Source organism: Temnothorax americanus, unplaced genomic scaffold, assembly GCF_048541705.1.
Source record: "Temnothorax americanus isolate GAGA-0224 unplaced genomic scaffold, ASM4854170v1 Scaffold5, whole genome shotgun sequence".
Classification (NCBI taxonomy): Eukaryota; Metazoa; Arthropoda; class Insecta; order Hymenoptera; family Formicidae; genus Temnothorax; species Temnothorax americanus.
Genome location: NW_027509657.1, coordinates 2,599,763 through 2,619,413, shown reverse-complemented (window position 1 = coordinate 2,619,413; position 19,651 = coordinate 2,599,763). Strand labels below are relative to the sequence as shown.

Below are 19,651 nucleotides of genomic sequence, written 5' to 3'. Positions count from 1 at the left end.
AATAGAGTAAGAATCTAAAAGACAGCACACTTAAAGCGGCAAATTAGAATTAAATGAGTGAATGATTGTTAAAACTAAAATAGTCGTTAAACTTGGTCAAGTATTATGACTGCGATAAGCGGCGTATTTCTGTCATTAAGTATTATCGAGTGCTATATTTTTAGTTGAACCATTCCGCTAAACCACTACTCCGTGACCACGCCCGGCGGGATTATTTGTAATACTTGACTAAGCATACCCATTGTACCATTTTCCGCGTTGAAAGAAATATCGTTCGAATGATTGGTACTGAAAAATAGCTCAATGATACAGATGAGATCTATCCGCGTTTAAAAAAAGAACGGATGATTGATGAGTATCACTTGAATTTAAAAAATGGTACAGGATGGTTGAACGGTTGTTTTTGTTAAACAATAAGCAGGACTTACAACGCGCGCAGTACCCAGTGACACAAGTTTGGCGGCCTTTTTTACCTGTACGCCCAAACGGTGTTGCGTGTGGCGACTTGTCTGTTTTACCAGTGCGCATATAAATTCAGACTGAAGTTCAGGCTGGTCTAGGCATTGTTGTAATGCGTTTTGCGCTAGAACCACGTGGTAGTCGATACCTGCTTGTTCTACTGCCACCGACATAAACAGCTGACAAGCCTGTACGATTAGAAATGTGTCACATTTTAGCGATACATTAACTCGTTCCTTTTAGCCACGCCTTGCTATACACTTTTCTGCATTTAAGATAAAATGAATATATATATATCAAGTATAAATGGAAAAAGAAGGAAAAACTGAAAAGTGTAGAAAATGTAGCTAAGAAGAACAGATCTCAAATAAGATTCAGTATCCACATAAAAATTGAGTCAAAACTTGTAAATTCTGTATTTAAAATGAAACAAACATATCTACATTTCGGAAAGAAAAAGATAAAAGAAACAATTAAACCATAAGTTCCGAAAGCGTCGTAACATCTAATATAATAAAGTTAATATAACCGTTGGAAATTAGAATTGTCATTTTTATCATGCAAAAGAAAAATGTTAAAATTTTGGTATAAATCGCAATAAAGCAATCGCGAAAGAATTGACGAGGGATCGTGTCAACCTTGAAGAGTTTTATGGCTTCAGTTTGCAGAGATTCCGAAGTCAGGCTTGTCAGCGGGCTCGTGATACTCTCTTTCGTGTGTAGCAGCAGAGGATGCCGCCACAGCACGCAACTAGGATCACCGTCGGTTTCCATTAGTCTCTGCACCAGTTGCTCGTATTGTGTGCCCGCGCTCGGTCCACCGCCCGACACCACTGTCAAGTGGTAGAGCCAGTTGTCCTTATCCTGCTTATGTGGCATTAGTAGATAAGTTGGGCCCTGATGCGTCGGAAAGATGCCGATTGTTCTCTCGTGTGGACACTCAGCGTCTCTCTCCTCACTGTCGCTATCCGAAACATGTTCCACCTCCTCCACTCGAGCGTCCCTCATGTTGATTTGGCCGATAGGATTCTGATGATTTAAAAGACCGATTAAATATATTTGATATGTAAATATAAAATAATATTACTAAACTTTCAGAAAAACACAATTGCGTAACCATTATTGAACAAGTAAATTCGCTAAATAAAAAGTGATCGGTGAATCTCTTGAATTTATAGTATGGAATAAATTTAATAGTAATTAATTAAATTATTGCGATAGTAAGTGTTTAAATGTTTAAATTAATTAATTAATAAGTGTTTATGTAAATTAATTACGATAATATCAAAGTCGTTTGTTGTACAATCATTGTATCTCGAGAATGCATCTAATAATGATTTCGTTAATATTCGTGTACACTCACCATATCACTTGGGCACTTAAAGTAAAGGAACATCTTGCCGATGAGCACGCACCAGCATTTCTTCGCATGGCCATTTTTCACCTTCGTCAACCAACCCTGTATCGTTGGTTTATTATCTTCCCTGCTGAGCAAAAGTTTCGTTGCGTTTCGCCTCTGCACGTTCTGCAGTACCCTTATCCAGTCTTCCATTGTGGCGATGCAGTCCGCGGTCAAGTAATAAGTCTTCTTACCTGTGGCTATTTCGAAAGTGGCGGCTCCTTCGGCTCTATTGATCCTGGAAGATACACAAAAATATATGAAACTGCAGGTTCTTCAACAGAAATGAGAATAAAATGTCGTCAAATATAATGCTTTGCTAAAATACTAAAAGTATTTTTAAATCTCTGTACAATGAGCTTTTATGTTATGATCTATTCGTTCGATCAAGCCTCTTTTTCTCCGCGATCTATAAACCAATCTTATATCGCATACCTGCACACTTCGTCCAAGATTATTTGGCCTTGAGGTTTCCGGTTGACGTCATTTTGACTCTTCCAATACGTTAACACACCGTTTTTCAACACGAACCATCGCTTCCGCCAAGTTTTTAACTTGCCGCCTAATTTCGCCAGATGACCCGTCTTCTCCAGCGATTCCTGTCTCTTTGGACTTTCGCCAGAGACGCGCATTAGAAGGCTAGGCATGCTAGATTCTAAAGATGTCGAACTTAGTGCATCGGGAGGTATTGCATAATCCTCGGATAATCCTGACTCAAGAGAAGTATCTGCAAGCCAAACAAACTTAAAGTTGTTGGATGTCGGTTATTTTATACGTGAATGTATTCTACTTTTTTAACAGTTAACTTGGTTAACAGTTTATGTTTCTGTTTGCCTGTTTATCATTCTTACTACCGCTTTTTCGATGTGCAAGATAGTACCGAAACAATTACAATAAAATATATTTGATTTATGTGATATATTTCTCAATTGAAATATAATTATAGATGTTTATTAAAATGCAACAAAAATATTACTTTATTATTATTTATTATATGCTGATTTTTTCTTGTCCAAAAAAATGGATAGAATTAATTTAAAAGTAGTAAAAAAATTGTAAAATGTTAAATGCTATTTACATTTTTATCATGAAATAAATGGATTTAAAAAATCACATTAATTAAACTCACCACGTTTTACGCTTTTACTGGGAGATCCGCTAGAACTTCTTTTCGCGGGACTGAGGCTACTGGTTGTTTTGATACTTTTCGAGGGACTACTTCCGCTACCGAGGGAGGAATCCGTATTGTCTGACGAGCTATTGGTAATTCTAGTATTAGTTTCAGTTTGATTCGGATGTTCCTCGCCGTCCGAACTATCATCAGAGCTATCGCCGAAAGGCATAGATCTGATTTGACTGGCACGTCCTGAAAAATATATGATCGATAAAGACAAACGTAAATTTATATATTACAGAGCTAACTATTAATCACACTGGTAAATGTAATTATTGTCACATTTTTATTATACTTCTTGCGCATTTTCTTCTCTCACGCGCTACACTAAAAATTTATAATAAATATTTTTATAATCTACCTTTGACAGTAGCGTATACTGGAACTGAGATATCGCAGTAGCCTTGAGAGTTGTGCGCTGTTAAGTTGTGTCCCGTGGCCTGAGAATGCTTCGATGAACTCGTCGTAGTGGTCATCGTTGAAGGTGCGGACTCTTCGTTTGTCGGTGGACCGATGCCAAGGCCACCGTCCGCTACCTACAAATGATTATCGAGGCTTAGTTATTTCAGAAATTAACATAAAATATAAAAAAACCTAGATTATCCCGACATTTTCATTAATGCACTGATGTAATCTGATCTTTACGATTTTTACTCCATTTATATGTCTTTGAATGAAAACTGAGATTAACGTTACCTGGTATATTTTCGCCTCCCAGCTAGGAAACCTGTGCAACGGTGGGGTGGGTGGACGAGGACCTTGTCCTCCTCCCTGCAGCCAGTTCATGCCCTCTCGGCTGGGTGTGTATATCTCGGCATAGTCGTGCAGCGCTTCCGAGCTTCCGCTGTCTCGGCTGGCCTCCGAAACACCGGATATATTTGGCAACATCACCAGGTTCTCCACCGCCGCGGCCAGCTCCTCGGACAGTAGACTAAGAGAGAATAAAGAGAAGCGGCAAGTAAAGCACATAATCAATTCTATTATCTTCTGTGCGGGGTATGAGCGTGTGCGTGCTGCGTCTTTAAATTCCACTACTGTTCGTTATAAATTAAAAGCGCCACGTAAATGTAATTCAAAATTATGAAATATTGTGCCATAATATAAATATAATAAACGTATAAATATAACAAATGTGACAAATAAAACACATGTAATAATAAAAGTATATAATAAGAGGGTGGGACGACGGATCCCCTCAGGAAGTCCCAGGACGTTACAGGGTACCACATTTCGGAAACTCGGGCGCCGCTATCACGTCGTGAGGCCTCCCAAGGAGAATCGAGATACGAGTGCATTTAGTGTGCCCGTGAAAGTAGCGAGACAAGTGTTCAATCTCGTAAGTAAAAACGTATCCCGAAGCGTTTATTCGGCGCCGAAGCTTTACCTCGAGTCCATGTTGGCGGTCGCAGCTCCTCGTTGGATGGTACCGCAAGCGGACAAATGTCTCCGGTGCTTCGTGCTCGTTTGCGGTTCCGCTACGACGGTCTGCACGCACTCCGGTGCCGTCTGCGGGGTACCCTCCAAGCTCTCCGATCGTCTACGATCGATACGCAAGGTGGGATCCACTTCCAGGGACAACGACGCTCTCGTCGGTGCCTGCATTTACAAAATTTTTCATTAAGAGACCATTATATCTGTCAAATTTCCGTTAATGTCACAAAACCGGCAGTATAATTCTTTTTCGCGCGAATAAGTAACATTTATTTGTAATTATTTTCAAATTTTATTTCAAATACATTTATTATTAAAGCATACGTTTAAATTAAAACATTAATTCATTTAATACATTCAATTATTAATGTTAAAAAGAAAGAAAAATGTCAGTCACAACTATTAAGAAAAAAAAAACTTACAGGAGGTTTGAGTCCGATATTTGTTATATGATTGCGCAACAGTTCGAGTTGCTGGTTACACTTGTTGTTCTGCTCCCTCAGGTGTTGATTCTGTTGTTCCAATTCCCTCAATTTATTAGTGACCCATTCTTTTATCCTCGCTGCTTTCGCTTCCACTTGCTTGGCGTCTTGCAGCCGTAACTGCCTCTGTGAACGATGATGACTGATTGATAAGGTGATAGCCCGATCCCGCCCATTCGGGTAATCATCATAAATGTCTCAAGAGATTATAGATAATCTCAAATCTTAAGGAAAGAAATTGCAAACGTAGAATAAATCGTGCGATCATCTTTAAATAAAAACACGATAAACACACGCAAAATTAGATATATATTATTAGATAAATAATCGTCAAATGGTTGCTTGTTCAAGTATATAGTATACAATTATATTTTATATAATCTTTACTTATTTAGATTGAAATTGCCTTTTTTGTACGAACCCATCACTGTTTTTCGATAATTATAGTTGCCAAAGAAGATACTTTTTTATCTCGGCAAGATAAGTTTAAGATACGTTGTGCCAAAATATTATTCAATGATACGTTTTTCGACCTCGCAAAAGTTTCCTGACATTATAGGGACCATGTTTTACCTGTTCCTCGACTTGAGTCTCTAATTTCGAAATGCAGGCACAATGAACCTCCTCGATCTTGTCATTCTGCGTACCGGAGGTCGACGGCAGCGAGTGCGGCGGAGAACCAACGCCGGATGTGCTGAGGCAGTACTCACCCTTCACTAGCCGCTCCTCCATCATCCGTACCTGAAGTGGACAGAGAGTGAATGAGCGTTCAATGTTACGTTTCCTGAAAACGTCGACGTATATTCGCGGTTTATAAACACGCACAATGTTATCGATGTTATCTAGATTTAATCATCGGTGATTCATCTGTTATATACTTTCACGAATTATGGTGATTAAATCACCATTTCTTTAATTCAAGGAAGAAACGTTCAACGATATCGTCGTAAGTTGTAACATTAAATATCTGAAGATTCGATCGATCCTCAAATTGTACGACAAATTAAAGAGGATAAAAGTTTATTATTAATTTTACTTTTCTATAACTTGATTTTTGAAGAGCCTTTTATTTTCAATTTTAATCATAGCTAGATAGTTTACTTGATTATTAGATGACACAACTGTTACGTCGCAAATAGATGGAAATGCATTTATATAAATTATATATAAATAAATATTTCTAAATATATTTCCAAATATTCGATGCGTCACGGTTTTTTCAAATGATTTATAGTTTACATACACATTTCCTAGTGTGCCGTCAAATCTAGCGATAATTTCGCTAGCAGAATCGTAAATAGAACTCGACGCATCAAACGGTTGACGGAGAATTTTGCTCGATCGCGAATAAATAATCGCGAATCGAACGCATCAAACGCTTACCGGAAGATCTCGTAAACTTCGACCGGAAGATATCGGTCTTCATAAACTTGGCAGAAAGAATACCTAATCGTGAACCAAAGATGCTGAAGAACCACCGAAAAAAAAACCTGACGGTTCACAAATAATTGTCAACAATGCTAAATAATTCCTGCAGAAAGTCGATATAGACAATGGAGATAATTGCGAATCGTGAAAAATTGCAACCACCAGAATACGCTCGTTGTCGAGTAATCGCGCAGGGAATTCGAATTCCCTCTGCAATAACTGCAAATAATCGCTAATTGCGCACTAAAAAAAAATAATTTTTAAATAAATCTGCTCGAGCGCGTCGGATTAGCGACGAGCAATCGCGCGAGAGTGCGGAGTAGCGAAAGCTCACCGCGCTCACGATCGGGCAAATAACAAGCGAGCGTGCGGATCGAATTTGCGCCGAGTGCGTACGTCACGTTGCGTTGCGTGCAGTGTTACGTTAACGTTGCGTAGCGTTTACGCTGGGGAGAAGAGAGGAAAAGAGAGAGAATAAGAGAAGGGAAAGAGATAGAGAAAGCTTTTTTTGTGTATATACACCGGGGAGAGAGAACCCTTCCCACACACCGTACGTACCCGCACGCGTCTCCCCGTGTGGCGTTTGCACACGGTATATGCAACGCCGGCGGAGAGCAGCTGTCAAAAATCGATATCGCCTTAACGGCAACGACGGATATGTACGATAAACGCCGCGAACGGGCGAGAGCGAGCGAACGTCCGCGGCGACTGGTCGAAAGGGGACTCGAGAGAAAATCAATACGGGGAAATCCTCTCTCGCGCCGAATGTTTTCCCGACGTGTATGCCTTCCGTCGTCATCGTCGTCGTTGTCGTGCATGTGCTCTACCCTTACTTATATCGATCTTTCTCCGTCTCTAACTTCCTCGCGAACCCCCGGGGCTCTACCCGTGGCCGGCGCGGCGCGTTTCCGTTTTCTCTCCGTTTTGTCGTCGCCGGCTTTGCGGTCGCATCGCTTACGTTCGCCCGCGGAAAGAAATCGATCTCTGCCTGGGCGAGATGATTTCAATAGTTTCTCACGCTTTCTTTAAAGTGTATAGCGCACGCGGGACTCCAACGGCGTTAATTTGGAGTCGACTTTATGTCAGCAAAAACGAGGGAGATTATCGTTTGTTCGCGATATTCCGAGTTGCTGGGTGCTTTATCAAACTTTTTCATTTAAGGAAATTGAAAAAAGTGAATCGATATACTTCAATGATACGATGTTTCGATTCCCGAAAGTATAACGCGTTCACTGTAGACGGATATATATAAGTCTATATATAGAATTCTGCCAGACGCGTTATAAATTCACTTGCATCATTTAAGCTGTACGAAAAGCAGATTATATCCAAAGCATATTACGCAACTTAATTACTGATTTTTTTGCAGGATTATTACAATTATTACACATAACCAGAAATTAATTTTATTTATATTTTCAATAATATATATAAAAGCCGGTAATGAAATAATAAGCTATTATAATAGAATAAAAAACTTTTATATCTGGATATCGCATATATAGATTTCATTCGATCTCTCGCTGCTATCATAAAATCTTACCACTACTAGACGTTTCCATGGTGGATGATTTTTCGACAACGCTAGTTCTAAGTTCCTTCCCTTACTCCGGCGCGAATTCGTCGGAAAATGTACTCGTCCACGGCAAAACAACTCTCCTCCGGCGAGGATTCGGTCGGCGGCACGGAGCGATTCCTCAAATAAGACGGGGGACACAACAAAAACGAGACGGCGAAATCTCGCGGACGAGTGCACGTGCGGAGAGCTGTGGAGTTTCTCCCCGTCCGTCCGCCCGCCGGTGAAGATCGCGCCGAACTGAAGCGAAGCGAACGCGAACGTACGCAACCCGAGTACATAAACTATACGGGGGGGTTTTCTGGTGAGTCATGTTGGCTGTTGGCTCATAGCCAATGAGCGAATTCGTGGATGCTACTCTCATGTGCATGTACTCGGGACGCGCAACCACCGTGGGGTCAAGCCGATGACCCTGAGGCGAAGCGAACTCGCTCCCTGCGACGCTTACTCGTGATGCAACGACGAGCCGATCGAAAAAAAAGACAGAGACGCGAGAGGAGAAGTCAGCTTCAGCTTCAGCTTCATAAATGATTAAGAACGAGTTAACTCTGCGGGAAAGATATCGGGTACAATACCAAATTTGAAGAAAATATCTGACCCCGCGATTAAAATTTGAGCAGACTGCTTTAGAAAGATCAAATTATGGAAGATGCAACTTGAAACAGGTCTGGTTCGTGAATGTTCCATTTTCGTTCCGTTTCCCCGGGACCGTCTTGAAATTTATCGATTTACTCCATTTCCCGGTAACGTGTCCCGTTAGCGCAGGCTTAAAGGAAGAAGATTCCCAAGGATGATGAAAACGATTCGTGCTCTTTGGACGAGCGTAAGCTTCGGTAAAGTCCGAGCCAGCTGGGCTCGAGCACGTCTCGTACCGAGTGACTCATCTAATTTTTCACGATCCAGAATACTAATTAGCTCGTTAGTATCGTTAATGTTAACGTTCGTCGTCTCGGCTAGAATAGGTAAATGCACTTCGTTGCTTTCCAAACTATCGTTGTTGGCGAGATAAAAGAGCGATTTAAAAGCGATAACGAAAAATGCATATCGCTTTTCTCTCGGTGCACCCCGACTCGACGGCGACTATGGCGTCGCGATAAAACCCACTGGCGCGCACACGTGTGTCGGCGAAGATTCCCATGATTCGTGTTACTACAACAAACTATTCATGCATTCGAAAATCACACATGCATGCAGATTCTACGAAATATATTATAATAATGTATAAAGTAATTAAATGTTAGGTAATTAATGATTGTAAAAAAATATATAAGTACATGCTGCCTTAGTCAATGTACCGATTTGGCAAATATCGATTCGCTGTGCCACGTAATTTCCCATTAAATATGTATGAACATATACACATTGAAACCACCTGCCACAAATAACCGGCAAAAATATTTTATGATTTTAAGAGGAAAAGCTCTCGCGAATAAAGAATATTTTTCAATATTTTTATACAAAATAACAGCAATATTCATCTTTTATTCATTCCAATATATAAATTTACATTCCAAATTAGAAATCTTCCTACTGTATAGCTTTCGGAATTAATTTTAATTAAATATTAATTAATTTTAATTAAATTTCAATATACAGATTCGTTTGTTTATTCATGTAAAAGCTTTTAAAATGAACAAAACAAAATTGTAGGAAAAGCGAAATATATCGAAATTAAAACGAGAATACTAATTTGATTTGTTATTTTTTGATTGACAAAGTATCGTTGTGCCTTTTAGAACGTAACTTTTTCTTTGACAAACTAACTTAATGGCTTCGCGAAATAGGATCCAGGACCGAAAGACGCGCAAGTTACGGAGAGAGAGACGAAGACATCTTCGTTTTATTTAATGCACGGATGTCGGCGGGAAGTGAGGATTACTCATACACTGGCCGTAAGCCAATTTTACATGAGACGCGACTCATTAAGTCGCTGTTGCAACCGGTACGTCGAGTTTAAGCGCCGCTCGTTGTTCCCGTCGCGATATCTACGACGCGATAAAAACTTGTCGTCCCTTGCTTCGATAGCGCCTCGCTTTTGGATACTAAAGTGTCTTAAAGAATGAGACGATAAAGTACATCTAAACCCAAATACTGACCAAAGATACAATTTTTTAAATCCAAATAATTAATGGCAATACAATAAACTTAGGAATAAATACGGATAACTCCCTAATATTCTGTACCACCGAATTTTATCCGATACGATAAAATTCTCGATCTCTAAATATGTAATTTCGATTAATGCTATTTTCGACGTTGCGGCTTTTCTACAAGTTTTACCTCGATTTTTTTGCTAATCGAAGATACAATTTTTTAAATAGATCCATCCAAATAATTAACGGCAATAAACTCTTAAGAATGAATAGGGAGATCTTTTTAACATCCCGTACCGCCGAACGTTACCTAATATGATAAAAGTCTCGATCTCTAAATGTAATTTCGATTAACACAATTTTCGACGTTACGGCTGGCAGGAAAATAAATGTTACATTAATTTGTTTTTATTGCCATTAACCAAACAATGGAAATCAGTTCTGCGTACAGAATCAAATTTCATATACCGAACGAGATTACACTGGATTTAATTGGTATTCAATCAAAGGTTCAATCGAAATCTGCTGCACAAGAACATCTCTCTTTTGCGCCAATTATCATATGCGTTGCGAATGAAAATGGAAACGCGTGCACGCGAGATCTCAATTCCGCATGATAATCATATCGGTTTTCAGTGCCAGGATAGAATTTCAGTCGGTCCGATACTCGACGCCGCGGGATATCTTCGCGCGGTCGTGTGCGCGAAGATGCATCCTGGCGTTCGCGAACGGGGATCATTTTCGTTGCGGCTCATTTGAGCTCGTCGGAGAAGATATGCCATATCAATTTTGTTCGATCCTCGGACAACGGGAACCGCGTTTATTACCTTTCATCGATGTCACCTGCCGCGGGCCATAATTCCTCGCGCACGAGAACGACGGCTTCGACGACCTCGACCTTCGACTTTCGACCGTGGACACGCGCGACAGATCAACGGTCGTAGAACGGCAGTGATCAGAGATCGTTTCCGAGAGATCGAAGCGCGGGGGTGACGTCGCCGCGCGATGCACCGTCGCGGATGCGCGTGGTTTCGCAAGAGCGAATCTCGGGGTCATAACAAAACGACGACCTCGCCGGCCAGCCGCACGGCCATCTTGCCACTCTTATCACTCTTCCCTCTCGCCCTCACCCTCTTTCCCTCCGCGCCTCTCTTTCGCGCTTTCACCCCTTTCTCCTCCATCCCTTTCGAGGCACCGACGCGGATATCGACGGATACCGACGGACACCGTCGCATCAGTTAGGTAATCGATGATTATCGGTAATGAAACTGCCCCGCTTACCCATTTTAACGTGGGACCATTTAATTAACCAGAGGATGGGAGATCAAAGTTGTTAAAGAAGTGTGGAAAACTCGTCTTTTGTTTGTCCGTTAAAGTAAATCACGCGTGGTTCCGAAAATTAATTTTCGTTAATCTAAAATTAATGTTCATCAATCTAATGTCACGTATATGTCGCTTTCAATTACCTTAAAAAAAAAAAAATAGAGATACCCACCGTCAGTGGGGTTGCGAAAATTTGGCAACTCGCCGTTGCCCCCGGTTGGTAAATCGAGCTTGTGGAGGTTCGTAGGGGAGTGCGTACGATTCACGGAGGGATGTTTTGATGTCCGTCGGTAAAGCCGTATAAATATATATATTACGAAGAAACGCGCAGGGGGTCGCAGAAATGAGACCGACTCGTCGTCGGTAAAAGAACCAGTGTATGGTATAAAACGGGGGTAAACAACCCCTGAAGAGAAAGAGAGAATAAGGGCTGATGGAACCGTTCCAGAATCCACCGCAGGATCCGTCACGTATCGTTGCCAATTCCACCTAGATGGGGTGGAGATTGGTTCGCGAGAGGAGAATGTAGAAGAATATACACCTTTGGCGCTCCAATTTGATAAGAGTTGTAAAATCAAAATTTATATATCCAGACGTAATAAAATAAATCTTGCATTTATTAATTTTTTTATCACGTCGTTTCATCGTTTTGTGTGCGCGTTGAGCATATATATTTTTCCAATCTAGAAATATCAATATGTTCGCTCTCACCTTGTCTTCAGCTTCGTCCGCCCTGCCCTCCGCCTCCAACACCCGCTGCTCGAGCTCCGAGAGCTGAAACAAAAAGCAGGATCGTTTTAGCGATACGTCACTTCACGCAAGATTGATGGCGTTTTGCGAGATAGACTATCTCGGCCTTTAACCGTGATTCTATCCGACTTCGTCAAACGTTGAACGCCGCATTGTAATTTTCACGATTGACTCTTCTTTCTATGCTACTGTACGCAATTGTTGTTGCTTATTCTAATCATTTTGGTAGTAGCGGTTTCTTTTGTTTTCAATACTCACTTGTGCGTAGATTTGATTAGATTTATTCGCTTATGTTGCCTGGCTTCCGACGTTATCAAGAGCGGGTGACAAGAACCTTCAATATCGCGTAAGAAACTCGATGTTCTTGAAGACGAAGAAAGTTCAAGTAGTTTGATGTCTAATTTCGCGAGGAAAAGTTTCGTCAAACTTGGCTAAATCCACAGACGAGGAGTACTACCGACTCGATGACAGTTTAATGGATACGGCGAAGATAAACCGGACCGAGAAGAACCGGCTCGATCTAACCGAGATTGATACCCGTATAAAGTGACAATTTCGCGCGAAAATCTTATCAGGATTTCAGCGACGTTTCAGCGACTCGCGATTTTAATTGTAGTGATAAGTCCTCCGATCAATTTCAAATCGATCTTTCATCGATAGTCAAGTCTGGAAATTTCAGTTGGACTTACTTCGTCTTGGAACTTCTAAAACTTCCGAAATTGCAAAAATATAAAGTTGTTAGTATTAAAAAAATTATTAGGACGCGGAAGTTCGTGAAGTTTTATGGAGATACTTTTAAACAAAATCACCCTGATTATCGCTATATCGTTGATAATTTTTTATGCTTTTTAAAAAGTCTTTTGAACGAGTTAATTTTAAAAACTTCGAAATATTGCTTTTTATCTCAGATCTGCAATCTTCTCGTTTGAAAGACGTGGTTTTTGCGCGGTAGTTTGTCACGTGATATCACCGAGTAACGAATGATCGTCAGAGAGCTCCGCCACAATAAGAGCAGTCGGCGAATATAAAGAATCCGTGGTTCCTCCTCGCTCGGGCGAATAGGGCGGCCGCGTGTAGCGCGATCTCGTCTTCTTCGAGGAAGATGGATCGGCGAGAGCGCGGGAAGAGAAAAGGGGAAAAGAGACGCGAGCTGCAGCGCGAGGCGAGAAGCGGAGGGAACCAGGATCTCATCAGGGTGAGCGCAGTTAGCAGCATCTGGCGTCGGGAGGGAAAAGAAAAAAGGCAAAGGGCTGCGAGGGAACAGAGTGAGTAGCGGAGGGGGCCCGCGCGAAGAGAGAAAGCGTAGAAACGTTCCTCCTAATGCGGAGGGGAAGAAAACGCGCGCACTTTCTCGGCGTGTTACACACTCTCGACACACGCTGCTGCCAGAGAGGGAAATTCCGCGAAGGCAGGTGGATGACGGGAGAACGACTGGTACATTAGCCGCAGGGAGGGATGCGCCGCCACCGGGACCTCTCGAACTGTCGTCAGTGCGTAAATTTCGCTTTTTGCGACGCCGAGATGACGCCGGAAGGTATATCTGGCTGATCTAATCTGGCGAAATTTCGCATATGCGTTCCATCTGTATCCTACGGCTATATAACACATGGATCCTTGCCTCCATTTAACCCTTTAACTCATGATCCTTCAGAAACTGCGATAAAATTCCCGTATACTTTTATGTCCAATATTATAACATGTTGCTGGAAAAAGTATCTACTTGAGGACGAAACAATGATTATAGCAATAACAATTTAGCCGCAGCGAAAGGGGTTGCTCACGTGTTCGTCGGAAATTCGGGGCTTCAGAGAAAGCATTTTTTTTAGGGTGGCCTTTTTCTGTGGCCAGCAGGGTTTCTCCATAATTTGTCCAGGTCCACGCATAAAGCACGGAGGGTTGAAGTGAGGCGGGAACGATAACACACCCTCTCGCGTTTCGATCGTCGGAAGATCGCGCGCGCCGAAACGTTGTCGTCGCGAGGATTGGCTCTCGTTAATGTTATCGGTGGCTCGCGTGACGCGCGGCGAGACATAGAGGCCGGTACTTTCTTGAATTTCGTTCGCTTTGTGCGCGAAAAATTTATGGCCGGTTCCCGATGTTGTCGCGTGCGGCCAGGGAGAATCACGGAAAGTGCGGAGAAGGAAAGAGCGCTGAGTCGGAAAAGGAACGGCAATCCGGTTTGTTTCTTTTCCAGGGGTAAGAGAAAAAAAAACTCACAAGAGCGGAAATTACTTCCGGTTACGTGATTTATATACTCCTCCCTTCCTCTCCCTTTCTCTCTTGACATACGCTTCTGGATTGTTATTAAATACGGTTGCGGCGGTCGTCCTGTATGAAGTAGATAAGTTAAAAGTGATGTGAACAGTTACGGCGCATCTCAAATCCGGAAATTGGCTTTGCTATCGTTAAATTGTTTTCTGTTTCTTTTCATTTCCATTCACGTTTATTTGTTCTCAAGAGAATTGAGAACCACCACAAATAAATTTCTCAGTATCGCGATCAAATGCATTTTTCCACACTATATTTTGCATTTCAATTTAGAGCACTTCAAGAACTTGAATAATTAATCAAATTCTAAATTTTTTATTAAAATTAATTAATTATAATTAAATTATTGCGGGAAAATGATAATAATCAAATATTATTCGGTTTCCCTAACTATTAAATAAATCGAATAAAGATTTTAGAGGTAACGGAAAACGTTAAACGTCAGCATAATTAAACACGTGGAAATCTAGTTGTTTGCAACAACAGATGGAATCAATCACCACCTTTTCTGGTATTTTCTCGATCGATTCAATTTTCCTGCTTGTTACGAAAAGACCGTGCTCTCTGTATCGAACACTCCCTCGACTTGCTCGCGGTACGGGAGAAGAGTAATGGCCGCGTGGAATTAGCTCGACGAAAACGAGAACGTATAACGGTTAGCACCTCGTGCGTTAGCGTTTCTTCTTCTGCGGTACCGCAGGGCGAGTGTGCACGACCCTTATTTATAACGAAATCCCGGGGTCGAGAAGCCGGGATCGCTCTCCCGTGCCTTGTATATTAAACTATGCCAGCCCCTAGGAAAGGGGTACGAACGTACGGACGGTTTCACAGGGGTCACGAGGGAAGGGAATTATTGTCGATATGGCGAAACCGAGATTCACCCTTGATCCGCATCTCGCGATATTAACCCTTATTATTTAGTCTTCCGTTAACATTATCGATAGATATTATGACGAAACGAGTCGTTATATAATATCGACGTATAATCACCCGAACGTTTTTGAACCCATAATTCTGTAGCTATCACCGAATAATAGAAGATAATTTTATATTTTTTAAAGTAGGAGGCTCTGATAATGAATATTCCGTGAAAAAAGATTAAAAAAAAAAACAAAAAACGGGTTAATTAAAAGCTCAGCGCGGTACACGGCGCACAAATTATTTTCTTTGTTGGTCTTACTTATACGTATCTTTTAGAGAGTATTACATATGTATAAATGTAAATGGTATATAAATACGTTACACACATATATACGTGCAAAATATCAACCCTCATTTGGCAAATACATAACAAATAACAACATAAATATACTTTTACTTTACAAAAGAACACTCTTGAGCAGATTTTCCAAATTTACTTTCTTGGGGTAACGATCTTATATTAACCGAATACGTGTCCGCGTTCTCCGCCGTAGACACTCCGGATGTTCGGAGAGGAACAAACGGGCCGAATCGTCCGGCCGAACTAATTCTCGTATCTTTTTATTATCGCGGTCGTAACGCCGCCGCCCATCATCGTCACGTAACGTTGTCGCGAACGTTGGTACGATCGCAGTTATCGTTATTGCACCCGCCGGTGCATCCAGCCGCGAGTATACGGGAACGCGCGCGCCTACGTGCCCAATTCCCACTGCAATCCGCGTAACTGCGACATTTATTCGCGGGACGACCGATGGAAGTGCCCGCGCCGGCCGGTACACGTGCCCTATGTACAGGGTGGTAAGCGTCGCCCACTATCGTCTGAATCATCGTTACGAAGAAGAGCACGAGATTTTTTCGCGTCGGCTTACAGTCGCCTTATACTCCTAGTTACGCGATGTAATCTTTGTCGTCAAACGTTCGCCAACATGGTTCATATGATAGGTCACGAGTTTTGCAAGTTTTTACGTGGTCTTGCGTCTAATGAACGCAACAATCGCTAGTTCCTCGTGAATTGTACGTTCCTAAAGAATGTGTGTATTTGCTCTGCTCCCCTCTCAGTATAACCCACCTCTAACGTATCACCCTTTTCGCCGTAATATGATTTTAGAATCGTTTCATGACGCGTATCTAAAGTGGCCCCATTCAACGATATTTCAGCTAAGTGTTTATAAGCCTGGGGGATACGTACAGTCGTAAAAAGCCTGGAAACCACTGACTTAGCGGAGACGCAAGTGGCGCAGGACTGGTTTTGATGTGTGCGGTAACGGGTATCCAAGTCGTACCACCCCACTGCTTTCTCGCGGCATTGATCAGAAAAGAAAGTTGGGGGGCTGGGGAAATAAACGGAAGGCATCCTGAACGAAACGACAAAATGATCAGAGAGTATAATCAGGGCTGGATCTTTTATTAGGCCTCGTTGGTATGGTGCCCACAGTCTATGAAGTATTTGAAGCTTATGGAAAAAAAGAAAAAAAAACGATGAGGAATGAAAAATCGAGACAAAGAAATAATCCGATTAGAACTAAAAAATGGAACTGCATTCACTGGACTCGCCATATCTTGCATTTTAGAATAAGAGTAACTTAGGTCCAAAGAATGTTTGAGCAGGAAAACAAATTTTTCTTCAAACAAATAAAGAACGGATAAAATAAGACAAAGAAACAACGCCAGTCGAAAAGCCAAAATTGCGTGTACCGATGTAATTAGAACTATACGTCCGTTTCTCTCGGAACAGAAGTGTCCAAGTTGTACGAAGATCCAACCCTGAGTGTGGTGTAGTAGCGACAAGCTGACACGGAGGTTACATCAGGAAAACGGAACGCGGACAGAGAAGACGTTCGAGAAATCGCTTAGGGCCGAAGTGATGGCCCCGGCACGAGATAAAGAAAGAAGCTAGTGCCTTGTAAAGCTCGTAACCCAGATGCGTCCCGTGTGTTTTATTGCCCTTTTACGCTCCACGGCCTGTGGGGTAGGAAGGGGGTGTGGCGGATAGCGGCCGTTCGCCGTCGTTTCTCGTCCGCGCACACACACATACATATACGATCTTATACGGAAGCGCGAAATCGTGCCGTCGACGTTTTAGCTGTACGTCACCGGCGAAAAGTGCGGAAAAGTTCGCTGAAAGGTGCGGCAAACTTTCGCCGATCGCCACACCGAGACTCGTTGCTCGTCGCTAGCCGATCTGGTAGTACGGCGCGTTGAAGTTTTATCCAGCCGTCTAATAATGTATCGACACAATATAACATTAAAGTCAGCGCATGTTATATAATAGAAACTCTCTTAATGTGTGTCTCCCTTCTGTTGCTAATATTCATAATGTTATTAATCAATAATCTGCACTATATACTCGCTTACTTCATATATATTATAATCTCTTCTTCTTCTGAAGTATTGATTTTGATGAAGAAAATCAGTGGAATAACTTCCCGTCGAAGAGCAAAGTTCTACACAAGTAATGTTATGGTAGAGAGATTAGTGATCAGTCGTACGTCATACGCAAAAATTCGTTTCCCGAAGAAAACTTATACCATACCTCGTGAACGAAACGTTCTCCTTTCCGGCGACACGTCCAATTACAACAAAAATATTGTCAACCTCTTTTTATCCCCTTCGTCTCCAAGGTACCGCGAGGAATCCACCCTGTCGACCCGACGTCAGTGTGCTTGACATTCAGGATTAATATTTTTCGGCCAGTCGCGGTAGGCGGCAAGAGGGTCGATAATACGCATCCTTGCCGCAAAAGCGGAAAGCCGCTTAGGCCAGCAACCGTGGCCGAAAAAGCTTTCTGCCAAGGGAAGGCTTACCCTCCTTACACCCTTACGTCCCCGTTGCGAAACGCGCCGATGTCTGTTTGGCGATAAAGCTCAGCGTCCCTTCCGCCTTCGGTACGTTTTCTTAGCCCCCCGATACACCCGGAAGCTTGCTCCCGTTAGAAAAGGATCAGTTTATATGCCCGGCTGAATGTTATGAAATAGAAAAGGGAGATCAAAGATCGGAGATCTCAGATATAAGGATGCAATGAGATCATCCATAAATTTCAAAAGTGTTCGACGATGAAAGAACAAAAAAGAGCTCATCTTTATTTCAGTTATATAGAGATGTCTCGAATTAATATCGGTTTGCGATAAAATGTTATAAACAATGTAAAGTGGTGAATAACGTGTTGCTTAATTCGGCAATTTCAGACTGCGCATTGTCTGAGAGCATTAGCAAGAAAATCTTTCGTATTTTCGTTTTTTTTTTACCACGGCAAACCCGGCTCTTTCCGTCTAGCGCACCGATTGTACCTGCGGAATAATAAAATTAAAAAGAGACCGAAGAATTGAGATTGCCAGAGTCGCCGGGCTTGCGAGCCGAGACGCCCGAGACTTGTCGCTCAAGACTTCGCGCGCGCGCGCGCGCGCGCGTTCCCCAAGAAATACTAATTACAAAAGTAATTACAGCAGTAACAGTAGACACGATAAACGGCATTATCCCGCGCGACAAATGTAATTGCACGGTAACGGAAGGACAATTAACTGCTCCATTTTCGCGGGCAAACGGCGCGTTTACCACACGTATATACGCGCACACGCGTGGTCACACGTGTATACGTCGGGTACAAAAACACATATATACTCGTACACGCATACGCTATATACGCGGACGTTATTTAAGCTTCAGCTTACGTTACCGCGCGACGCTTACCGGCGCATCCTGCTATGCAAATGCGTGTTGAATTATGCATTCCGTCCGCGAGTTATAGATACATTCCCGCGAGCGGAAAACGCGCGCGCCGAGTTATTATTCCGTAACCCTTCCGCTAGAGCCGCGTATCGCGAATTCATTTTGCATTATAAATTCCCGAAAGATTGTAACCGGTGGACGGATATACGGAGCCGCCGCCGCGTCGGCTTAATATCGCGCCCGTTGCCCAGGGTGCGATCCCACATCCGCGACGCACAACGCGCAATGCGGTTTGAAACTGCGGGGAAATTAACCGGAGCTGTCTGCGCGATTTTTTGTCTCGCGCGGTCGTTTTTTCGGCCGTATAAGCCGTTTAAAGTTCGGCCAATGAACCGATGATTCAGCGGCCGCGAACAACGATTTTCTGTCGCACTCGGCGTTATTACGAGAGAGCGAGCGGTAACGAGGGAGAGGAGATGCGTCGGATAAAAATGTCACGCCGTAAAACGTAGACGGTATAGTAGCTTTCTGCCAGCTTTTTATTTGACATTTATTCGTGACACTTGTGCATGACAGCTGTATGGACGGTACGGTATAAAATGTAGGCTCCATGCTAGGTTTTACATCTGACATTTGTTTCACGACACTTGTGTCCTGACAGCGGAGAGCGGTAATATAAGCG

General features: G+C 42.4%; 1 protein-coding gene across 7 annotated transcripts in view; it reads right to left on the bottom strand.

The window, feature by feature from the left end:
• Window positions 1-19,651, bottom strand: part of LOC143904066 (uncharacterized protein CG43867) — a 59,593-nt gene that overhangs the window by 5,277 nt on the left and 34,665 nt on the right. For 5 of the 7 annotated variants that reach the window (XM_077418305.1, XM_077418298.1, XM_077418304.1 and 2 more), the window contains exons 3-13: window positions 12,076-12,138; window positions 5,518-5,685; window positions 4,885-5,070; window positions 4,416-4,627; window positions 3,728-3,962; window positions 3,393-3,567; window positions 2,987-3,223; window positions 2,293-2,584; window positions 1,822-2,095; window positions 1,098-1,487; window positions 474-647 (exon numbers count right to left, since the gene is read on the bottom strand). In XM_077418305.1, coding sequence (XP_077274431.1) covers window positions 474-647; window positions 1,098-1,487; window positions 1,822-2,095; window positions 2,293-2,584; window positions 2,987-3,223; window positions 3,393-3,567; window positions 3,728-3,962; window positions 4,416-4,627; window positions 4,885-5,070; window positions 5,518-5,685; window positions 12,076-12,138 — 2,406 coding nt within the window. Of the gene's footprint in view, window positions 1-428; window positions 648-1,097; window positions 1,488-1,821; window positions 2,096-2,292; window positions 2,585-2,986; window positions 3,224-3,392; window positions 3,568-3,727; window positions 3,963-4,415; window positions 4,628-4,884; window positions 5,071-5,517; window positions 5,686-12,075; window positions 12,139-19,651 lie in introns of all 7 variants that reach the window. The other 2 variants (XM_077418302.1, XM_077418303.1) reach the window with 2 other exon arrangements.